General features: G+C 43.2%; 1 protein-coding gene across 9 annotated transcripts in view; it reads left to right on the top strand.

Moving 5' to 3' along the window:
* LOC148315766 (uncharacterized) overlaps positions 1-19,545 on the top strand; it is a 68,734-nt gene that overhangs the window by 18,695 nt on the left and 30,494 nt on the right. For 6 of the 9 annotated variants that reach the window (XR_015840602.1, XM_088287366.1, XM_088287367.1 and 3 more), the window contains exons 6-11: positions 2,271-2,371; positions 2,448-2,548; positions 13,308-13,408; positions 13,486-13,571; positions 16,801-16,901; positions 16,979-17,064. Coding sequence is in view for 8 of the 9 variants with exons in the window: in XM_088287366.1 (XP_088143492.1) it covers positions 13,565-13,571; positions 16,801-16,901; positions 16,979-17,064 (194 nt within the window). In the remaining variant the exon portion in view is untranslated. The remainder of the gene's footprint in view (positions 1-2,270; positions 2,372-2,447; positions 2,549-13,307; positions 13,409-13,485; positions 13,572-16,800; positions 16,902-16,978; positions 17,065-19,545) is intronic. The other 3 variants (XM_088287365.1, XM_088287362.1, XM_088287364.1) reach the window with 3 other exon arrangements.

The following is a 19,545-nucleotide window of genomic DNA, read 5'->3' as shown; positions in this document are numbered from 1 at the left end:
ATGATGCGGGGAAAAAATGACGCTGGGCTGAAATGCACCGCAACTTATCAGTATAATGTGTCCCTGTGACAATTAGGCCGGCGTGCAATGTGAATGTGGTGGGAAAAGAATGTAATTTTTTGATTCCTTAAAGCAGCAGTGAAAGCTCTTAATCACACTCTAAGTGGTTCTCTGCCACGAAATCCAAATTGTTGTGACTAAATATGCAAATGAATTCATTTTGCCCTGGTTCCTGCAGTAACCCAGGCTAATGAAGTCATTTTTTGCAGTCACTGTTTTGCTCAAATGGCTTATAATAATTTGGTAGTGCGTTAAGATGCTTTGTCGATACAATCTTGTAGTGTATCTTCACAAGTTCCAACATACACAACCCATTCCATGGCCATGACGATACTGTTTTAAAGATTACCAAGGCTTGTTGGACCTTTCTCTGCCACATAAATTACAGCCCTGAGAGGCACTGGGCCTCAACTTTATCTATGAAGGGTCAGGGATTTAATGGGGGTCACCGAGGCGTCCCAAGGAAAGTTTTTACAGAAAAGTGGTCTGGCAATATCTTTTCTCTTTCTTATCACTGACAATGCGCCCCTTTAAAGTTTTGACGTTTGTTTGAATTCGCCCGTGCTTATTAATTCTATTGAAGTCCAATTTTGCCAGTGTATCACGGCCTAATGAGTAAAACGCATGTTGATGTAGAACTCCTTCTACACACACTTTTATGTTTGACTTTTTACGTCACGTGATCCTCCATTGCTACCACAACTCGTCCTGAAAAGTTAATGTTTTGTAACAAGACTTACTGCTTCCTCCTTTCTTTCTTTTCTTTTTCCTTCCTTCTGCCCAACACGTTCATGCTTTCTGTGCATAATTTAGAATTTTCTTTTCCATTTTACAAGTTGGCCAATTTAAATTAGGTTGTTTTATTTGAAAAGCCTGTAATTCTCTTTTTTTTCCCCTTTTCACCTAATCACAAATTTCTTATCACAAAAATGAACATGTTAATTCTATTTTATTTCCTATTTTTCCAATCTTGTGACTCATTTCACTTCAACCAGTTCTACCTTAAAGTGGACAAGTACACATCAATGTTTTTTGTAGTTTCTATTTTCTTCTCTGCTTTAATGAAAATTATAGCCCTTCTAGCCAAATTTTTCCTGTGTCATTTCTATCTCTGCATTTCATTCCATTTCTGGCCTACCTTAATACTAAAACAAAAATGCTCTTTCAAAAATTAAAACTATCTAAAACTAGTGATGGCAAAATGAAGCCCCATAAAGCAGCCAAGCCCTGCAGGGAAATACTTCACACACGAATGGGCTTCGAGATGCTTCATTTTTCTTGACTACGCCATCCCATGGACAGAAAAATGTATAACATGCTTGGTGCATGCAATAAAATGGTGAGCTGTAAATCATGCTCTGCCCACCAAACAATATGTATTTGAAGAGTGATTTTAATTGTTCTGTTTTACTTTGTCTTCTAACTTCTCCAATATTCAGACAGCTCCGCCGAGACCAACGTTTCACCCCCACACTGATATAAAATGGACCCAACCGTTTGGGTCTCTTTCCAAATTTGGTACCAAAGCCTCCCCCACAGTGCGGCAGCTATCTTGAATTGGCCCGTTCCCAGAAAGTTTTACTTCATTCAGTGTCATTCAGTATTATTCAAAATCTTTCAGTGTCATTCCAAATCATTCAATGTCATTCACAATCTTTCCACATCCTTCCACCTTCCATCGTTCAGTGTCATTCCACATTCTCTTTCATATATAACATAACATAACAATAACATAATCCTGGGTCAGCAGACACCTAATTAATGTGTTAATACATGATACATTTTTCTATAAGCAACCCTTATGATTGTAACGTATTTTTAATTCTTTCTAGGCGGGAACTGTCCGAACAAAAAATTCATGCAATTTGTAATTAGACACTTTGTCATACAAAAAGTCACTCAGGGCAAGAGAAAAAAAATTGTCACTTGCCCAAGTTGGGCAAGTAATTTGGCCACTCGGGCAAGGCAAATTTTAGTGGCACTTGCCCTATGGGCAAGCAGTTTTTAAAGTTAACTTCGAACCCTGTGATGGTGTCTTGTGACCTGTCTTTATCAGCTGATGTTCCATGAAGGCGTGCCTTACCTGTCACAAGAATGAAGGCAAGTCACGCCCCCCGCTGTCCATTCACTCCGCCAAGACGCTGCTCCAGGTGGTAGAGAGGATGAAGGCTCCCTTGTCTCTGTTCATGGTTTTTATGCCTCGCTTGCAGATCTCAATGGCCTCTCTGATCCAGCGCTGTAGTTTGTTCTCTTCTGTGCGGATGACCCTGCCCTTCTCCCGGTCCATGATGTGGTTTTCCCTTTTGCAGTGGTCAGTGATTGCTGATTTGTAATGTTCATGTTGTGCTTGTTCTTTTACTGCTCTGATTTTTTAATTTTTTTGACAGGTAAGTCACACCCTCATGGAACATCAGCTGATAAAGACTGGTCTCAAGACACCATCATGCGACACTCTGAAGAAGGCGAAAGACTCGCTGAAACATGTCAGGTAAAAAATTAACCTAAAACATAAATGTCTGCTTTTAATGAATCAGTCAAATATCAATAATAAGAAGACAAAATGAACCTAATACAAATAAATGAATGCTTAATAACTCCCCTGCACATGCTCCTAAAAATCCAAACCTTCACCTGTAAATAAAACGTCCCGACCTGAAGACATCTTAATGTTCTTATTTTGTTTTACACACAGCGCCGCCAAGTGGAATCAAAAATTTGTTTTTATTTAAATTTTCACGTACTGCACGGTGCCCTTCTGACGAATCCGACTGAAAATTAGTCAGAAAAGACTCAAGACAATGATCTTACTCTCTGCCGAATTTTGTGACGTTTTGGCAAAAGGCGTGGCTATTACGGTGCTGAAAAGTCAGATTGTACTTTGTGACAACAAAAGCTCCGGCAACATGACTCAGATGATCCTATCTTCTCGAAGTTGTACACATTTGAGGATACTTCAGCCCTGAAGACTTCTACCAACTTATTTTTCATCGTAGTAGTAGCGCCACCAACTGGTAAAAGCTAATACAAGTTATTTTCTTGGATGTTTTTCTCCGTGCAACTCAACAAGGTCGCCCTCATATATGCTCGGATTACTGTTTCGGCCATGAGGATGTCACAATACGAAATTCGTCCTTTTTTGTGAAAGGTTGTGGGAGTGGCATTGCACTGTTCGGCAATAAAACAACGCTGATTATGAGGTTGTAAATATGAACGACAACTCGTGAAACTTTACACACACATCAGGCCGAGCAAATTTATCAATATTTTATACGTTAGTTGTGCAGCTTTTTTGAAATGGCTCGCCATGGCCCTCGAGAAATGTTCAAAAAAGCAACCCTGGTTGAGTGTTTCACCTCGCCTTTTGTAAATTTTATGGAGTACAGTGAACCCTCGGTTATCGCGGTTAATGGGGACCGAGACCACCCGCGAAAACTGAAAATCCGCGAAGTAGCGGCACACCTTCAAAAATGCTTAAAAAAAATACAATATATATAATAAATATATAAATATATATATATATATATATATATATATATATATATATATATATATACGGGGAGAGAGAGAGTGAAATTCATGTTATAACAAAAAAAACAAATTATTATTAAAACATATTATTTTTTAATTCCCCAGCCATTCTTTTTGTATTTATTTAATTACTCCGACTTTTACCTGCTGGTACGCCGTCCGGTGTACCCTGTGAAATGAAAGGTGGCATTCTTTATTTATTTATTCATTTATTCATTCATAACTGACAGCCTCGCGCTCCGCTCGTGCCCGGGCGGAAGAGGTGCTCCAATTCGGCTTAACTGTGACACACGCCCGCCCTCCTCCCCCGGAACTTCCATTCGGTTAAACTTAGGGGCCGCTTGGCACCGCCCGTGCCCGGGGAAGGTGCTCCTCTTCGGCTTACTGTGACGCGAGCATGCCCTCCTCCTCCGGAGCTTCCATTCAGTTAAACTTAGGGGCCGCTTGAAACCGCCCGTGCCCGGGGAAGGTGCTCCTCTTCGGCTTACTGTGACGCGAGCATCCCCTCCTCCTCCGGAGCTTCCATTCGGTTAAACTTAGGGGCTGCTTGGAACCGCCCGTGCCCGTGGAAGGTGCTCCTCTTCGGCTTACTGTGACGCGAGCATGCCCTCCTCCTCCGGAGCTTCCATTCGGTTAAACTTAGGGGCCGCTTGGCACCGCCCGTGCCCGGGGAAGGTGTTCCTCTACGGCTTAACTGCCACGCACGCCGGCCGGAGCTCTGGTACGGTCCAAACCGCGCGAAACGTCGCCACCGATCGTGTCCGGGGGAACGTGCTCTTCTTCGTCCACTCTCCTCTTCGCCCACGCTCTTCTTCGGCGCACGCCGGCCGTCTAACCGCTCCAGCGCCCCGTCGTGCCGCTCGGCGAAACTACAATGCCCCCGAATATTTTTTAGACCCGCGAAGCACTGAACCCGCGAAAGGTGAACCGCGAAGTAGCGAGGGTTCACTGTATGTATAAGACCAAGACCTACAAAAAAGTCTCTTGGAGCAATGAGCTAGGTTTTACAGGAAGTCGGCCATTTTTAATTTCCTTAAAAGGGGGCGGGTCACCACAATGGACTTTGTGTAGAAATTATTATTGGGGCCCGAGCAGCGACGGCGGCGAGGTCCCTATTGTTTTTGTAGAAATTATTATTAGGGCCCGAGCAGCGACCGCTACGAGGTCCCCATTGTTTTTGTGGAAATTATTATTATTTTTATTATTATTATTAGGGCCCGAGCAGTGACCGCTGCGAGGTCCCTATTGTTTTTCTAGAAATTGTTATTAGGGCCCGAGCTGCGACGGCTGCGAGGTCCCTATTGTTTTTGTAGAAAATATTATTACTTTTATTATTAATAATATTATTATTATTATTATTAGGGCCTGAGCAGCGACCGCTGCGAAGTCCCTATTGTTTTTGTAGAAATTATTATTATTATTATTTTTCCGATTGTTCGATCGCATTTTTGACCCCCGAAACATGCACAAAAACTCACCAAACTTGGCAGTCTCATCGGGCATGGCGAAAAATTTGATATTTTAACGTCTAATATGAACAGGAAGTGAGTTATGAATTTTTGAAAGTCCGACTTTTGCCCTTTTTTGCATGTTTACAGGGGTCATTCTTTTGCACCCTGATCCTAAAGGCTTCATCTGATTGCCTTAAAATTCTGTCTGTAGCATCTGAAGACCTGGGACAAACACTGGGGCTAAAATTTTTTGTTTCCGAAATACTATATGACAGGGGCGGGGCTTCAAAGTTTTCACTTAAGATTTCCTTCGCCGCAATGGACAAAATGCTTAATAACTCTCCTGCACATGCTGCTAAAAATCCAAAACTTCACATGTACATAAAGAGTCTGTACCTGAAGACATCTATATGTTTATATTCAGTTATACACCTTGCGCCAATCAATATCATTTTTTACATTTTGACGTACTGCACGGTGCCCTTTTAACGAATCTGATTGAAAATTGGCTAGAAAAGACTCAAGACATTGATCTTACTCTATCCCTATTTTTGTGACTTTCCTTCGAAGGGCGTGGCTATTACGGTGCCGCAGAGTCTGATTATTCTCCGTGGCAACAAAAGTTCCTGCAAAATGATTCAGATGATCCATCTTCTCGAAATTTTTCACATTTGAGGATATTCAGGCCCTGAAGACGGCTGCCAACTTATTTTTGATCGCAGTGGTAGCGCCACCAACTGGTTAAAACAAATACAAATTATTTTCGTTGATGTTTTTCTCCGGGCAGGTTAACAAAATCTACCTTATATTTGCTCGGATGAGTGTTTAGGCCTTGAGCATGTCACAATACAAAAGTCTTTCGCCTTCTTCAGAGTGTCACATGATGGTGTCTTGTGACCCGTCTTTATCAGCTGATGTTCCATGAGGGCGTGACTTACCTGTCACAAGAATGAAGGCAAGTCACGCCCCCCGCTGTCCGTTCACTCCGCCAAGATGCTGGTCCAGGTGGTAGAGAGGATGAAGGCTCCCTTGTCTCTGTTCATGGTTTTTATGCCTCGCTTGCAGATCTCAATGGCCTCTCTGATCCAGCGCTGTTGTTTGTTCTCTTCTGTGCGGATGACCCTGCCCTTCTCCCGGTCCATGATGTGGTTTTCCCTTTTGCAGTGGTCAGTGATTGCTGATTTGTAATGTTCATGTTGTGCTTGTTCTTTTACTGCTCTGATTTTTTTCATTTTTTTGACAGGTAAGCCACACCCTCATGGAACATCAGCTCAAGACACCATCATGCGACACTCTGAAGAAGGCGAAAGACTCGCCGAAACATGTCAGGTAAAAAATTATCCTAAAACATAATTGTCTGCTTTTAATGAATCAGTCAAATATCAATAATAAGAAGACAAAATGAACCTAATACAAATAAATGAATGCTTAATAACTCCCCTGCACATGCTCCTAAAAATCCAAACCTTCACCTGTAAATAAAACGTCCCGACCTGAAGACATCTTAATGTTATTATTTTGTTATACACACAGTGCCGCCAAGTGGAATCAAAATTTTTTTTTTATTTTAATTTTCACGTACTGCACGGTGCCCTTTTGACGAATCCGACTGAAAATTAGTCAGAAAAGACTCAAGACAATGATCTTACTCTCTGCCGAATTTTGTGACGTTTTGGCAAAAGGCGTGGCTATTACGGTGCTGAAAAGTCCGATTGTACTCTGTGGCAACAAAAGCTCCGGCAACATGACTCAGATGATCCTATCTTCTCGAAGTTGCACACATTTGAGGATACTTAAGCCCTGCAGACATCTACCAACTTATTTTTCATCGTAGTAGTAGCGCCACCAACTGCTAATAGCTAATACAAGTTATTTTCTTGGATGTTTTTCTCCGTGCAACTCAACAAGGTCGCCCTCATATATGCTCGGATGACTGTTTCGGGCCATGAGGATGTCATAATACGAAATTTGTCCTTTTTCATGAAAAGTTGTGGGAGTGGCATTGCACTGTTCGTCAATAAAACAACGCTGATTATGAGGTTCTAAATATGAACAACAACTCGTGAAACTTTACACACACATCAGGCCGAGCAAATTTATCAATATTTTATACGTTAGTTGTGCAGCTTTTTTGAAATGGCTCACCATGGCCCTCGAGAAATGTTCAAAAAAGCAGCCCTGGTTGAGTGTTTCACCTCGCTTTTTGTAAATTTTATGGAGTACAGTGAGCCCTCGGTTATCGCGGTTAATGGGGACCGAGACCACCCGCGAAAACTGAAAATCCGCGAAGTAGCGGCCACCTTCAAAAATGCTTAAAAAAAATATACAATATATATAATAAATATATAAATATATATATATATATATATATATATATATATATATATATACGGGGGGAGAGAGAGAGACAGAGAGTGAAATTCATGTTATAACAAAAAAAACAAATTATTATTAAAACTTATTATTTTTTTATTCCCCAACCATTCTTTTTGTATTTATTTAATTACTCCGACTTTTACCTGCTGGTACGCCGTCCGGTGTGCCCTGTGAAATGAAAGGTGGCATTCTTTATTTATTTATTCATTTATTCATTCATAACTGACAGCCTCGCGCTCCGCTCGTGCCCGGGCAGAAGAGGTGCTCCAATTCGGCTTAACTGTGACACACGCCCGCCCTCCTCCCCCGGAGCTTCCATTCGGTTAAACTTAGGGGCCGCTTGGCACTGCCCGTGCCCGGGGAAGGTGCTCCTCTTCGGCTTACTGTGACGCGAGCATGCCCTCCTCCTCCGGAGCTTCCATTCGGTTAAACTTAGGGGCCGCTTGGAACCGCCCGTGCCCGGGGAAGGTGCTCCTCTTCGGCTTACTGTGACGCGAGCATGCCCTCCTCCTCCGGAGCTTCCATTCGGTTAAACTCAGGGGCCGCTTGGAACCGCCCGTGCCCGGGGAAGGTGCTCCTCTACGGCTTAACTGCCACGCACGCCGGCCGGAGCTCTGGTACGGTCCGAACCGCGCGAAACGTCGCCACCGATCGTGTCCGGGGGAACGTGCTCTTCTTCGTCCACTCTCCTCTTCGCCCACGCTCTTCTTCGGCGCCCGCCGGCCGTCTAACCGCTCCAGCGCCCCGTCGTGCCGCTCGGCGAAACTACAATGCCCCCGAATATTTTTTAGACCCGCGAAGCACTGAACCCGCGAAAGGTGAACCTCGAAGTAGCGAGGGTTCACTGTATGTATAAGACCAAGACCTACAAAAAAGTCTCTTGGAGCAATGAGCTAGGTTTTACAGGAAGTCGGCCATTTTGAATTTACTTAAAAGGGGGCGAGTCTCCACAATGGACTTTGTGTAGAAATTATTATTGGGGCCCGAGCAGCGACCGCGGCGAGGTCCCTATTGTTTTTGTAGAAAATATTATTACTTTTATTATTATTATTATTATTATTATTATTATTAGGGCCTGAGCAGCGACCGCTGCGAAGTCCCTATTGTTTTTGTAGAAATTATTATTATTATTATTTTTCCGATTGTTCGATCGCATTTTTGACCCCCGAAACATGCACAAAAACTCACCAAACTTGGCAGTCTCATCGGGCATGGCGAAAAATTTGATATTTTTTAACGTCTAATATGAACAGGAAGTGAGTTATGAATTTTTGAAAGTCCGACTTTTGCCCTTTTTTGCATGTTTACAGGGGTCATTCTTTTGCACCCTGATCCTAAAGGCTTCATCTGATTGCCTTAAAGTTCTGTCTGGAGCATCTTAAGACCTGGGACAAACACTGGGGCTAAAATTTTTTGTTTCCGAAATACTATATGACGGGGGCGGGGCTTCAAAGTTTTCACTTAAGATTTCCTTCGCCGCAATGGACAAAATGCTTAATAACTCTCCTGCACGTGCTGCTAAAAATCCAAAACTTCACATGTACATAAAGAGTCGGTACCTGAAGACATCTATATGTTTATATTCAGTTATACACCTTGCGCCAATCAATATAAATTTTTACATTTTGACGTACTGCACGGTGCCCTTTTAACGAATCTGATTGAAAATTGGCTAGAAAAGACTCAAGACATTGATCTTACTCTATCCCTATTTTTATGACTTTCCTTCAAAGGGCGTGGCTATTACGGTGCCGCAGAGTCTGATTATTCTCCGTGGCAACAAAAGTTCCTGCAAAATGATTCAGATGATCCATCTTCTGGAAATCTTTCACATTTGAGGATATTCAGGCCCTGAAGACGGCTGCCAACTTATTTTTGATCGCAGTGGTAGCGCCACCAACTGGTTAAAACAAATACAAATTATTTTCGTTGATGTTTTTCTCCGGGCAGGTTAACAAAATCTACCTTATATTTGCTCGGATGAGTGTTTAGGCCTTGAGCATGTCACAATACGAAAGTCTTTCGCCTTCTTCAGAGTGTCACATGATGGTGTCTTGTGACCCGTCTTTATCAGTTGATGTTCCATGAGGGCGTGACTTACCTGTCACAAGAATGAAGGCAAGTCACGCCCCCCGCTGTCCGTTCACTCCGCCAAGATGCTGGTCCAGGTGGTAGAGAGGATGAAGGCTCCCTTGTCTCTGTTCATGGTTTTTATGCCTCGCTTGCAGATCTCAATGGCCTCTCTGATCCAGCGCTGTTGTTTGTTCTCTTCTGTGCGGATGACCCTGCCCTTCTCCCGGTCGATGATGTGGTTTTCCCTTTTGCAGTGGTCAGTGATTGCTGATTTGTAATGTTCATGTTGTGCTTGTTCTTTTACTGCTCTGATTTTTTCATTTTTTTGACAGGTAAGTCACACCCTCATGGAACATCAGCTCAAGACACCATCATGCGACACTCTGAAGAAGGCGAAAGACTCGCCGAAACATGTCAGGTAAAAAATTAACCTAAAACATAATTGTCTGCTTTTAATGAATCAGTGAAATATCAATAATAAGAAGACAAAATGAACCTAATACAAATAAATGAATGCTTAATAACTCCCCTGCACATGCTCCTAAAAATCCAAACCTTCACCTGTAAATAAAACGTCCCGACCTGAAGACATCTTAATGTTATTATTTTGTTATACACACAGTGCCGCCAAGTGGAATCAAAAATGTGTTTTTATTTTAATTTTCACGTACTGCACGGTGCCCTTTTGACGAATCCGACTGAAAATTAGTCAGAAAAGACTCAAGACAATGATCTTATTCTCTGCCGAATTTTGTGACGTTTTGGCAAAAGGCGTGGCTATTAAGGTGCTGAAAAGTCCGATTGTACTCTGTGGCAACAAAAGCTCCGGCAACATGACTCAGATGATCCTATCTTCTCGAAGTTGTACACATTTGAGGATACTTCAGCCCTGAAGACATCTACCAACTTATTTTACATCGTAGTAGTAGCGCCACCAACTGGTAAAAGCTAATACAAGTTATTTTCTTGGATGTTTTTCTCCGTGCAACTCAACAAGGTCGCCCTCATATATGCTCGGATGACTGTTTCGGCCATGAGGATGTCACAATACGAAATTCGTCCTTTTTCGTGAAAAGTTGTGGGAGTGGCATTGCACTGTTCGGCAATAAAACAAAGCTGATTATGAGGTTCTAAATATGAACGACAACTCGTAAAACTTTACACACACATCAGGCCGAGCAAATTTATCAATATTTTATACGTTAGTTGTGCAGCTTTTTTGAAATGGCTCGCCATGGCCCTCGAGAAATGTTAAAAAAAAGCAGCTCTGGTTGAGTGTTTCACCTCGCTTTTTGTAAATTTTATGGAGTACAGTGAACCCTCGGTTATCGCGGTTAATGGGGACCGAGACCACCCGCGAAAACTGAAAATCCGCGAAGTAGCGGCGCACCTTCAAAAATGCTTAAAAAAAATATACAATATATATAATAAATATATATATATATATATATATATATATATATATATATATATATATATATATATATATATATATATATATATATATATATATATATATATATATATACGGGGAGAGAGAGAGTGAAATTCATGTTATAACAAAAAAAACAAATTATTATTAAAACGTATTATTTTTTTATTCCCCAGCCATTCTTTTTGTATTTATTTAATTACTCCGACTTTTACCTGCTGGTACGCCGTCCGGTGTGCCCTGTGAAATGAAAGGTAGCATTCTTTATTTATTTATTCATTTATTCATTCATAACTGACAGCCTCGCGCTCCGCTCGTGCCCGGGCAGAAGAGGTGCTCCAATTCGGCTTAACTGTGACACACGCCCGCCCTCCTCCCCCGGAGCTTCCATTCGGTTAAACTTAGGGGCCGCTTGGCACCGCCGTGCCCGGGGAAGGTGCTCCTCTTCGGCTTACTGTGACGCGAGCATGCCCTCCTCCTCCGGAGCTTCCATTCGGTTAAACTTAGGGGCCGCTTGGAACCGCCCGTGCCCGGGGAAGGTGCTCCTCTTCGGCTTACTGTGACGCGAGCATGCCCTCCTCCTCCGGAGCTTCCATTCGGTTAAACTTAGGGGCCGCTTGGAACCGCCCGTGCCCGAGGAAGGTGCTCCTCTTCGGCTTACTGTGACGCGAACATGCCCTCCTCCTCCGGAGCTTCCATTCGGTTAAACTTAGGGGCCGCTTGGCACCGCCCGTGCCCGGGGAAGGTGCTCCTCTACGGCTTAACTGCCACACACGCCGGCCGGAGCTCTGGTACGGTCCGAACCGCGCGAAACGTCGCCACCGATCGTGTCCGGGGGAACGTGCTCTTCTTCGTCCACTCTCCTCTTCGCCCACGCTCTTCTTCGGCGCACGCCGGCCGTCTAACCGCTCCAGCGCCCCGTCGTGCCGCTTGGCGAAACTACAATGCCCCCGAATATTTTTTAGACCCGCGAAGCACTGAACCCGCGACAGGTGAACCACGAAGTAGCGAGGGTTCACTGTATGTATAAGACCAAGACCTACAAAAAAGTCTCTTGGAGCAATGAGCTAGGTTTTACAGGAAGTCGGCCATTTTGAATTTACTTAAAAGGGGGCGGGTCACCACAATGGACTTTGTGTAGAAATTATTATTGGGGCCCGAGCAGCGACCGCGGCGAGGTCCCTATTGTTTTTGTAGAAAATATTATTACTTTTATTATTATTATTATTAGGGCCTGAGCAGCGACCGCTGCGAAGTCCCTATTGTTTTTGTAGAAATTATTATTATTATTATTTTTCCGATTGTTCGATCGCATTTTTGACCCCCGAAACATGCACAAAAACTCACCAAACTTGGCAGTCTCATCGGGCATGGCGAAAAATTTTATATTTTTTAACGTCTAATATGAACAGGAAGTGAGTTATGAATTTTTGAAAGTCCGACTTTTGCCCTTTTTTGCATGTTTACAGGGGTCATTCTTTTGCACCCTGATCCTAAAGGCTTCATCTGATTGCCTTAAAGTTCTGTCTGGAGCATCTTAAGACCTGGGACAAACACTGGGGCTAAAATTTTTTGTTTCCGAAATACTATATGACGGGGGCGGGGCTTCAAAGTTTTCACTTAAGATTTCCTTCGCCGCAATGGACAAAATGCTTAATAACTCTCCTGCACATGCTGCTAAAAATCCAAAACTTCACATGTACATAAAGAGTCGGTACCTGAAGACATCTATATGTTTATATTCAGTTATACACCTTGCGCCAATCAATATCAATTTTTACATTTTGACGTACTGCACGGTGCCCTTTTAACGAATCCGATTGAAAATTGGCTAGAAAAGACTCAAGACATTGATCTTACTCTATCCCTATTTTTATGACTTTCCTTCAAAGGGCGTGGCTATTACGGTGCCGCAGATTCTGATTATTCTCCGTGGCAACAAAAGTTCCTGCAAAATGATTCAGATGATCCATCTTCTGGAAATCTTTCACATTTGAGGATATTCAGGCCCTGAAGACGGCTGCCAACTTATTTTTGATCGCAGTGGTAGTGCCACCAACTGGTTAAAACAAATACAAATTATTTTTGTTGATGTTTTTCTCCGGGCAAGTGAACAAAATCTACCTTATATTTGCTCGGATGAGTGTTTAGGCCTTGAGCATGTCACAATACGAAAGTCTTTCGCCTTCTTCAGAGTGTCACATGATGCTGTCTTGTGACCCGTCTTTATCAGCTGATGTTCCATGAGGGCGTGACTTACCTGTCACAAGAATGAAGGCAAGTCACGCCCCCCGCTGTCCGTTCACTCCGCCAAGATGCTGGTCCAGGTGGTAGAGAGGATGAAGGCTCCCTTGTCTCTGTTCATGGTTTTTATGCCTCGCTTGCAGATCTCAATGGCCTCTCTGATCCAGCGCTGTTGTTTGTTCTCTTCTGTGCGGATGACCCTGCCCTCCTCCCGGTCCATGATGTGGTTTTCCCTTTTGCAGTGGTCAGTGATTGCTGATTTGTAATGTTCATGTTGTGCTTGTTCTTTTACTGCTCTGATTTTTTTCATTTTTTTGACAGGTAAGTCACACCCTCATGGAACATCAGCTCAAGACACCATCATGCGACACTCTGAAGAAGGCGAAAGACTCGCCGAAACATGTCAGGTAAAAAATTAACCTAAAACATAATTGTCTGCTTTTAATGAATCAGTCAAATATCAATAATAAGAAGACAAAATGAACCTAATACAAATAAATGAATGCTTAATAACTCCCCTGCACATGCTCCTAAAAATCCAAACCTTCACCTGTAAATAAAACGTCCCGACCTGAAGACATCTTAATGTTATTATTTTGTTATACACACAGTGCCGCCAAGTGGAATCAAAAATTTGTTTTTATTTTAATTTTCACGTACTGCACGGTGCCCTTTTGACGAATCCGACTGAAAATGAGTCAGAAAAGACTCAAGACAATGATCTTACTCTCTGCCGAATTTTGTGACGTTTTGGCAAAAGGCGTGGCTATTAAGGTGCTGAAAAGTCTGATTGTACTCTGTGGCAACAAAAGCTCCGGCAACATGACTCAGATGATCCTATCTTCTCGAAGTTGTACACATTTGAGGATACTTCAGCCCTGAAGACATCTACCAACTTATTTTACATCGTAGTAGTAGCGCCACCAACTGGTAAAAGCTAATACAAGTTATTTTCTTGGATGTTTTTCTCCGTGCAACTCAACAAGGTCGCCCTCATATATGCTCGGATGACTGTTTCGGCCATGAGGATGTCACAATACGAAATTCGTCCTTTTTCATGAAAAGTTGTGGGAGTGGCATTGCACTGTTCGTCAATAAAACAAAGCTGATTATGAGGTTCTAAATATGAACGACAACTCGTAAAACTTTACACACACATCAGGCCGAGCAAATTTATCAATATTTTATACGTTAGTTGTGCAGCTTTTTTTAAATGGCTCGCCATGGCCCTCGAGAAATGTTAAAAAAAGCAGCTCTGGTTGAGTGTTTCACCTCGCTTTTTGTAAATTTTATGGAGTACAGTGAACCCTCGGTTATCGCGGTTAACGGGGACCGAGACCACCCGCGAAAACTGAAAATCCGCGAAGTAGCGGCGCACCTTCAAAAATGCTTAAAAAAAATATACAATATATATAATAAATATATATATATATATATATATATATATATACGGGGAGAGAGAGAGTGAAATTCATGTTATAACAAAAAAACCAAATTATTATTAAAACGTATTATTTTTTTATTCCCCAGCCATTCTTTTTGTATTTATTTAATTACTCCGACTTTTACCTGCTGGTACGCCGTCCGGTGTGCCCTGTGAAATGAAAGGTGGCATTCTTTATTTATTTATTCATTTATTCATTCATAACTGACAGCCTCGCGCTCCGCTCGTGCCCGGGCAGAAGAGGTGCTCCAATTTGGCTTAACTGTGACACACGCCCGCCCTCCTCCCCCGGAGCTTCCATTCGGTTAAACTTAGGGGCCGCTTGGCACCGCCCGTGCCCGGGGAAGGTGCTCCTCTTCGGCTTACTGTGACGCGAGCATGCCCTCCTCCTGCGGAGCTTCCATTCGGTTAAACTTAGGGGCCGCTTGGAACCGCCCGTGCCCGGGGAAGGTGCTCCTCTTCGGCTTACTGTGACGCGAGCATGCCCTCCTCCTCCGGAGCTTCCATTCGGTTAAACTTAGGGGCCGCTTGGCACCGCCCGTGCCCGGGGAAGGTGCTCCTCTACGGCTTAACTGCCACGCACGCCGGCCGGAGCTCTGGTACGGTCCGAACCGCGCGAAACGTCGCCACCGATCGTGTCCGGGGGAACGTGCTCTTCTTCGTCCACTCTCCTCTTCGCCCACGCTCTTCTTCGGCGCACGCCGGCCGTCTAACCGCTCCAGCGCCCCGTCGTGACGCTCGGCGAAACTACAATGCCCCCGAATATTTTTTAGACCCGCGAAGCACTGAACCCGCGAAAGGTGAACCGCGAGGTAGCGAGGGTTCACTGTATGTATAAGACCAAGACCTACAAAAAAGTCTCTTGGAGCAATGAGCTAGGTTTTACAGGAAGTCGGCCATTTTGAATTTACTTAAAAGGGGGCGGGTCACCACAATGGACTTTGTGTAGAAATTATTATTGGGGCCCGAGCAGCGACCGCGGCGAGGTCCCTATTGTTTTTGTAGAAAATATTATTACTTTTATTATTATTATTATTAGGGCCTGAGCAGCGACCGCTGCGAAGTCCCTATTGTTTTTGTAGAAATTATTATTATTATTATTTTTCCGATTGTTCGATCGCATTTTTGACCCCCGAAACATGCACAAAAACTCACCAAACTTGGCAGTCTCATCGGGCATGGCGAAAAATTTGATATTTTTACGTCTAATATGAACAGGAAGTGAGTTATGAATTTTTGAAAGTCCGACTTTTGCCCTTTTTTGCATGTTTACAGGGGTCATTCTTTTGCACCCTGATCCTAAAGGCTTCATCTGATTGCCTTAAAATTCTGTCTGTAGCATCTGAAGACCTGGGACAAACACTGGGGCTAAAATTTTTTGTTTCCGAAATACTATATGACGGGGGCGGGGCTTCAAAGTTTTCACTTAAGATTTCCTTCGCCGCAATGGACAAAATGCTTAATAACTCTCCTGCACATGCTGCTAAAAATCCAAAACTTCACATGTACATAAAAAGTCTGTACCTGAAGACATCTATATGTTTATATTCAGTTATACACCTTGCGCCAATCAATATCATTTTTTACATTTTGACTTACTGCACGGTGCCCTTTTAACGAATCTGATTGAAAATTGGCTAGAAAAGACTCAAGACATTGATCTTACTCTATCCCTATTTTTGTGACTTTCCTTCGAAGGGCGTGGCTATTACGGTGCCGCAGAGTCTGATTATTCTCCGTGGCAACAAAAGTTCCTGCAAAATGATTCAGATGATCCATCTTCTCGAAATTTTTCACATTTGAGGATATTCAGGCCCTGAAGACGGCTGCCAACTTATTTTTGATCGCAGTGGTAGCGCCACCAACTGGTTAAAACAAATACAAATTATTTTCGTTGATGTTTTTCTCCGGGCAGGTGAACAAAATCTACCTTATATTTGCTCGGATGAGTGTTTAGGCCTTGAGCATGTCACAATACGAAAGTCTTTCGCCTTCTTCAGAGTGTCACATGATGCTGTCTTGTGACCCGTCTTTATCAGCTGATGTTCCATGAGGGCGTGACTTACCTGTCACAAGAATGAAGGCAAGTCACGCCCCCGCTGTCCGTTCACTCCGCCAAGATGCTGGTCCAGGTGGTAGAGAGGATGAAGGCTCCCTTGTCTCTGTTCATGGTTTTTATGCCTCGCTTGCAGATCTCAATGGCCTCTCTGATCCAGCGCTGTTGTTTGTTCTCTTCTGTGCGGATGACCCTGCCCTTCTCCCGGTCCATGATGTAGTTTTCCCTTTTGCAGTGGTCAGTGATTGCTGATTTGTAATGTTCATGTTGTGCTTGTTCTTTTACTGCTCTGATTTTTTTCATTTTTTTGACAGGTAAGTCACACCCTCATGGAACATCAGCTCAAGACACCATCATGCGACACTCTGAAGAAGGCGAAAGACTCGCCGAAAGATGTCAGGTAAAAAATTTACCTAAAACATAATTGTCTGCTTTTAATGAATCAGTCAAATATCAATAATAAGAAGACAAAATGAACCTAATACAAATAAATGAATGCTTAATAACTCCCCTGCACATGCTCCTAAAAATCCAAACCTTCACCTGTAAATAAAACGTCCCGACCTGAAGACATCGTAATGTTATTATTTTGTTATACACACAGTGCCGCCAAGTGGAATCAAAAATTAGTTTTTATTTTAATTTTCACGTACTGCACGGTGCCCTTTTGACGAATCCGACTGAAAATTAGTCAGAAAAGACTCAAGACAATGATCTTACTCTCTGCCGAATTTTGTGACGTTTTGGCAAAAGGCGTGGCTATTAAGGTGCTGAAAAGTCCGATTGTACTCTGTGGCAACAAAAGCTCCGGCAACATGACTCAGATGATCCTATCTTCTCGAAGTTGTACACATTTGAGGATACTTCAGCCCTGAAGACATCTACCAACTTATTTTACATCGTAGTAGTAGCGCCACCAACTGGTAAAAGCTAATACAAGTTATTTTCTTGGATGTTTTTCTCCGTGCAACTCAACAAGGTCGCCCTCATATATGCTCGGATGACTGTTTCGGCCATGAGGATGTCACAATACGAAATTCGTCCTTTTTCGTGAAAAGTTGTGGGAGTGGCATTGCACTGTTCGGCAATAAAACAAAGCTGATTATGAGGTTCTAAATATGAACGACAACTCGTAAAACTTTACACACACATCAGGCCGAGCAAATTTATCAATATTTTATACGTTAGTTGTGCAGCTTTTTTGAAATGGCTCGCCATGGCCCTCGAGAAATGTTAAAAAAAGCAGCTCTGGTTGAGTGTTTCACCTCGCTTTTTGTAAATTTTATGGAGTACAGTGAACCCTCGGTTATCGCGGTTAATGGGGACCGAGACCACCCGCGAAAACTGAAAATCCGCGAAGTAGCGGCGCACCTTCAAAAATGCTTAAAAAAAATATACAATATATATAATAAATATATATATATATATATATATATACGGGGAGAGAGAGAGTGAAATTCATGTTATAACAAAAAAACCTAATTATTATTAAAACGTATTATTTTTTTATTCCCCAGCCATTCTTTTTGTATTTATTTAATTACTCCGACTTTTACCTGCTGGTACGCCGTCCGGTGTGCCCTGTGAAATGAAAGGTGGCATTCTTTATTTATTTATTCATTTATTCATTCATAACTGACAGCCTCGCGCGCCGCTCGTGCCCGGGCAGAAGAGGTGCTCCAATTTGGCTTAACTGTGACACACGCCCGCCCTCCTCCCCCGGAGCTTCCATTCGGTTAAACTTAGGGGCCGCTTGGCACCGCCCGTGCCCGGGGAAGGTGCTCCTCTTCGGCTTACTGTGACGCGAGCATGCCCTCCTCCTCCGGAGCTTCCATTCGGTTAAACTTAGGGGCCGCTTGGAACCGCCCGTGCCCGGGGAAGGTGCTCCTCTACGGCTTAACTGCCACGCACGCTGGCCGGAGCTCTGGTACGGTCCGAACCACGCGAAACGTCGCCACCGATCGTGTCCGGGGGAACGTGCTCTTCTTCGTCCACTCTCCTCTTCGCCCACGCTCTTCTTCGGCGCACGCCGGCCGTCTAACCGCTCCAGCGCCCCGTTGTGTCGCTCGGCGAAACTACAATGCCCCCGAATATTTTTTAGACCCGCGAAGCACTGAACCCGCGAAAGGTGAACCGCGAAGTAGCGAGGGTTCACTGTATGTATAAGACCAAGACCTACAAAATAGTCTCTTGGAGCAATGAGCTAGGTTTTACAGGAAGTCGGCCATTTTGAATTTACTTAAAAGGGGGCGGGTCACCACAATGGACTTTGTGTAGAAATTATTATTGGGGCCCGAGCAGCGACCGCGGCGAGGTCCCTATTGTTTTTGTAGAAATTGTTATTAGGGCCCGAGCTGCGACGGCTGCGAGGTCCCTATTGTTTTTGTAGAAAATATTATTACTTTTATTATTATTATTATTATTATTATTATTAGGGCCTGAGCAGCGACCACCTTGCACCACCCAGTGGTGACAAAAATTATAATTTTTTACATTTTGACGTACTGCACGGTGCCCTTTTAACGAATCTGATTGAAAATTGGCCAAAAATGACTTTAGACATTGATCTTGTTGAATCCTTTTGGGCAATTTATCGATACTCATAGTGGTGTCTTTGAAAAAGGTACCGATGACGCGCTGGTCCAATGATCAGCATCTCGGTTTTATCTGAGTTAAGACGCAAAAAATTGAAAGACATTCATAGTTTAATTTCGGCAAGGCATGCCTCTAATTTATAGCAATCACACGGATTCGTTATATCCAACGGCATGTATAATTGCGTATCATCAGCATAACAATGAAAACTAATGTTATATTTCCGTATAATATCACCAAGCGGTAGCATCTAGTACCAATCCCTGCGGAACTCCGCGTGTGATCT

This window comes from Idiotropiscis lumnitzeri, unplaced genomic scaffold, assembly GCF_059441095.1.
Source record: "Idiotropiscis lumnitzeri isolate Australia: NSW breed Sydney's pygmy pipehorse unplaced genomic scaffold, RoL_Ilum_1.0 HiC_scaffold_41, whole genome shotgun sequence".
Classification (NCBI taxonomy): domain Eukaryota; kingdom Metazoa; phylum Chordata; class Actinopteri; order Syngnathiformes; family Syngnathidae; genus Idiotropiscis; species Idiotropiscis lumnitzeri.
Note: the sequence above shows the minus strand (reverse complement) of the source record. Positions and strands in the feature narration are given on the sequence as shown.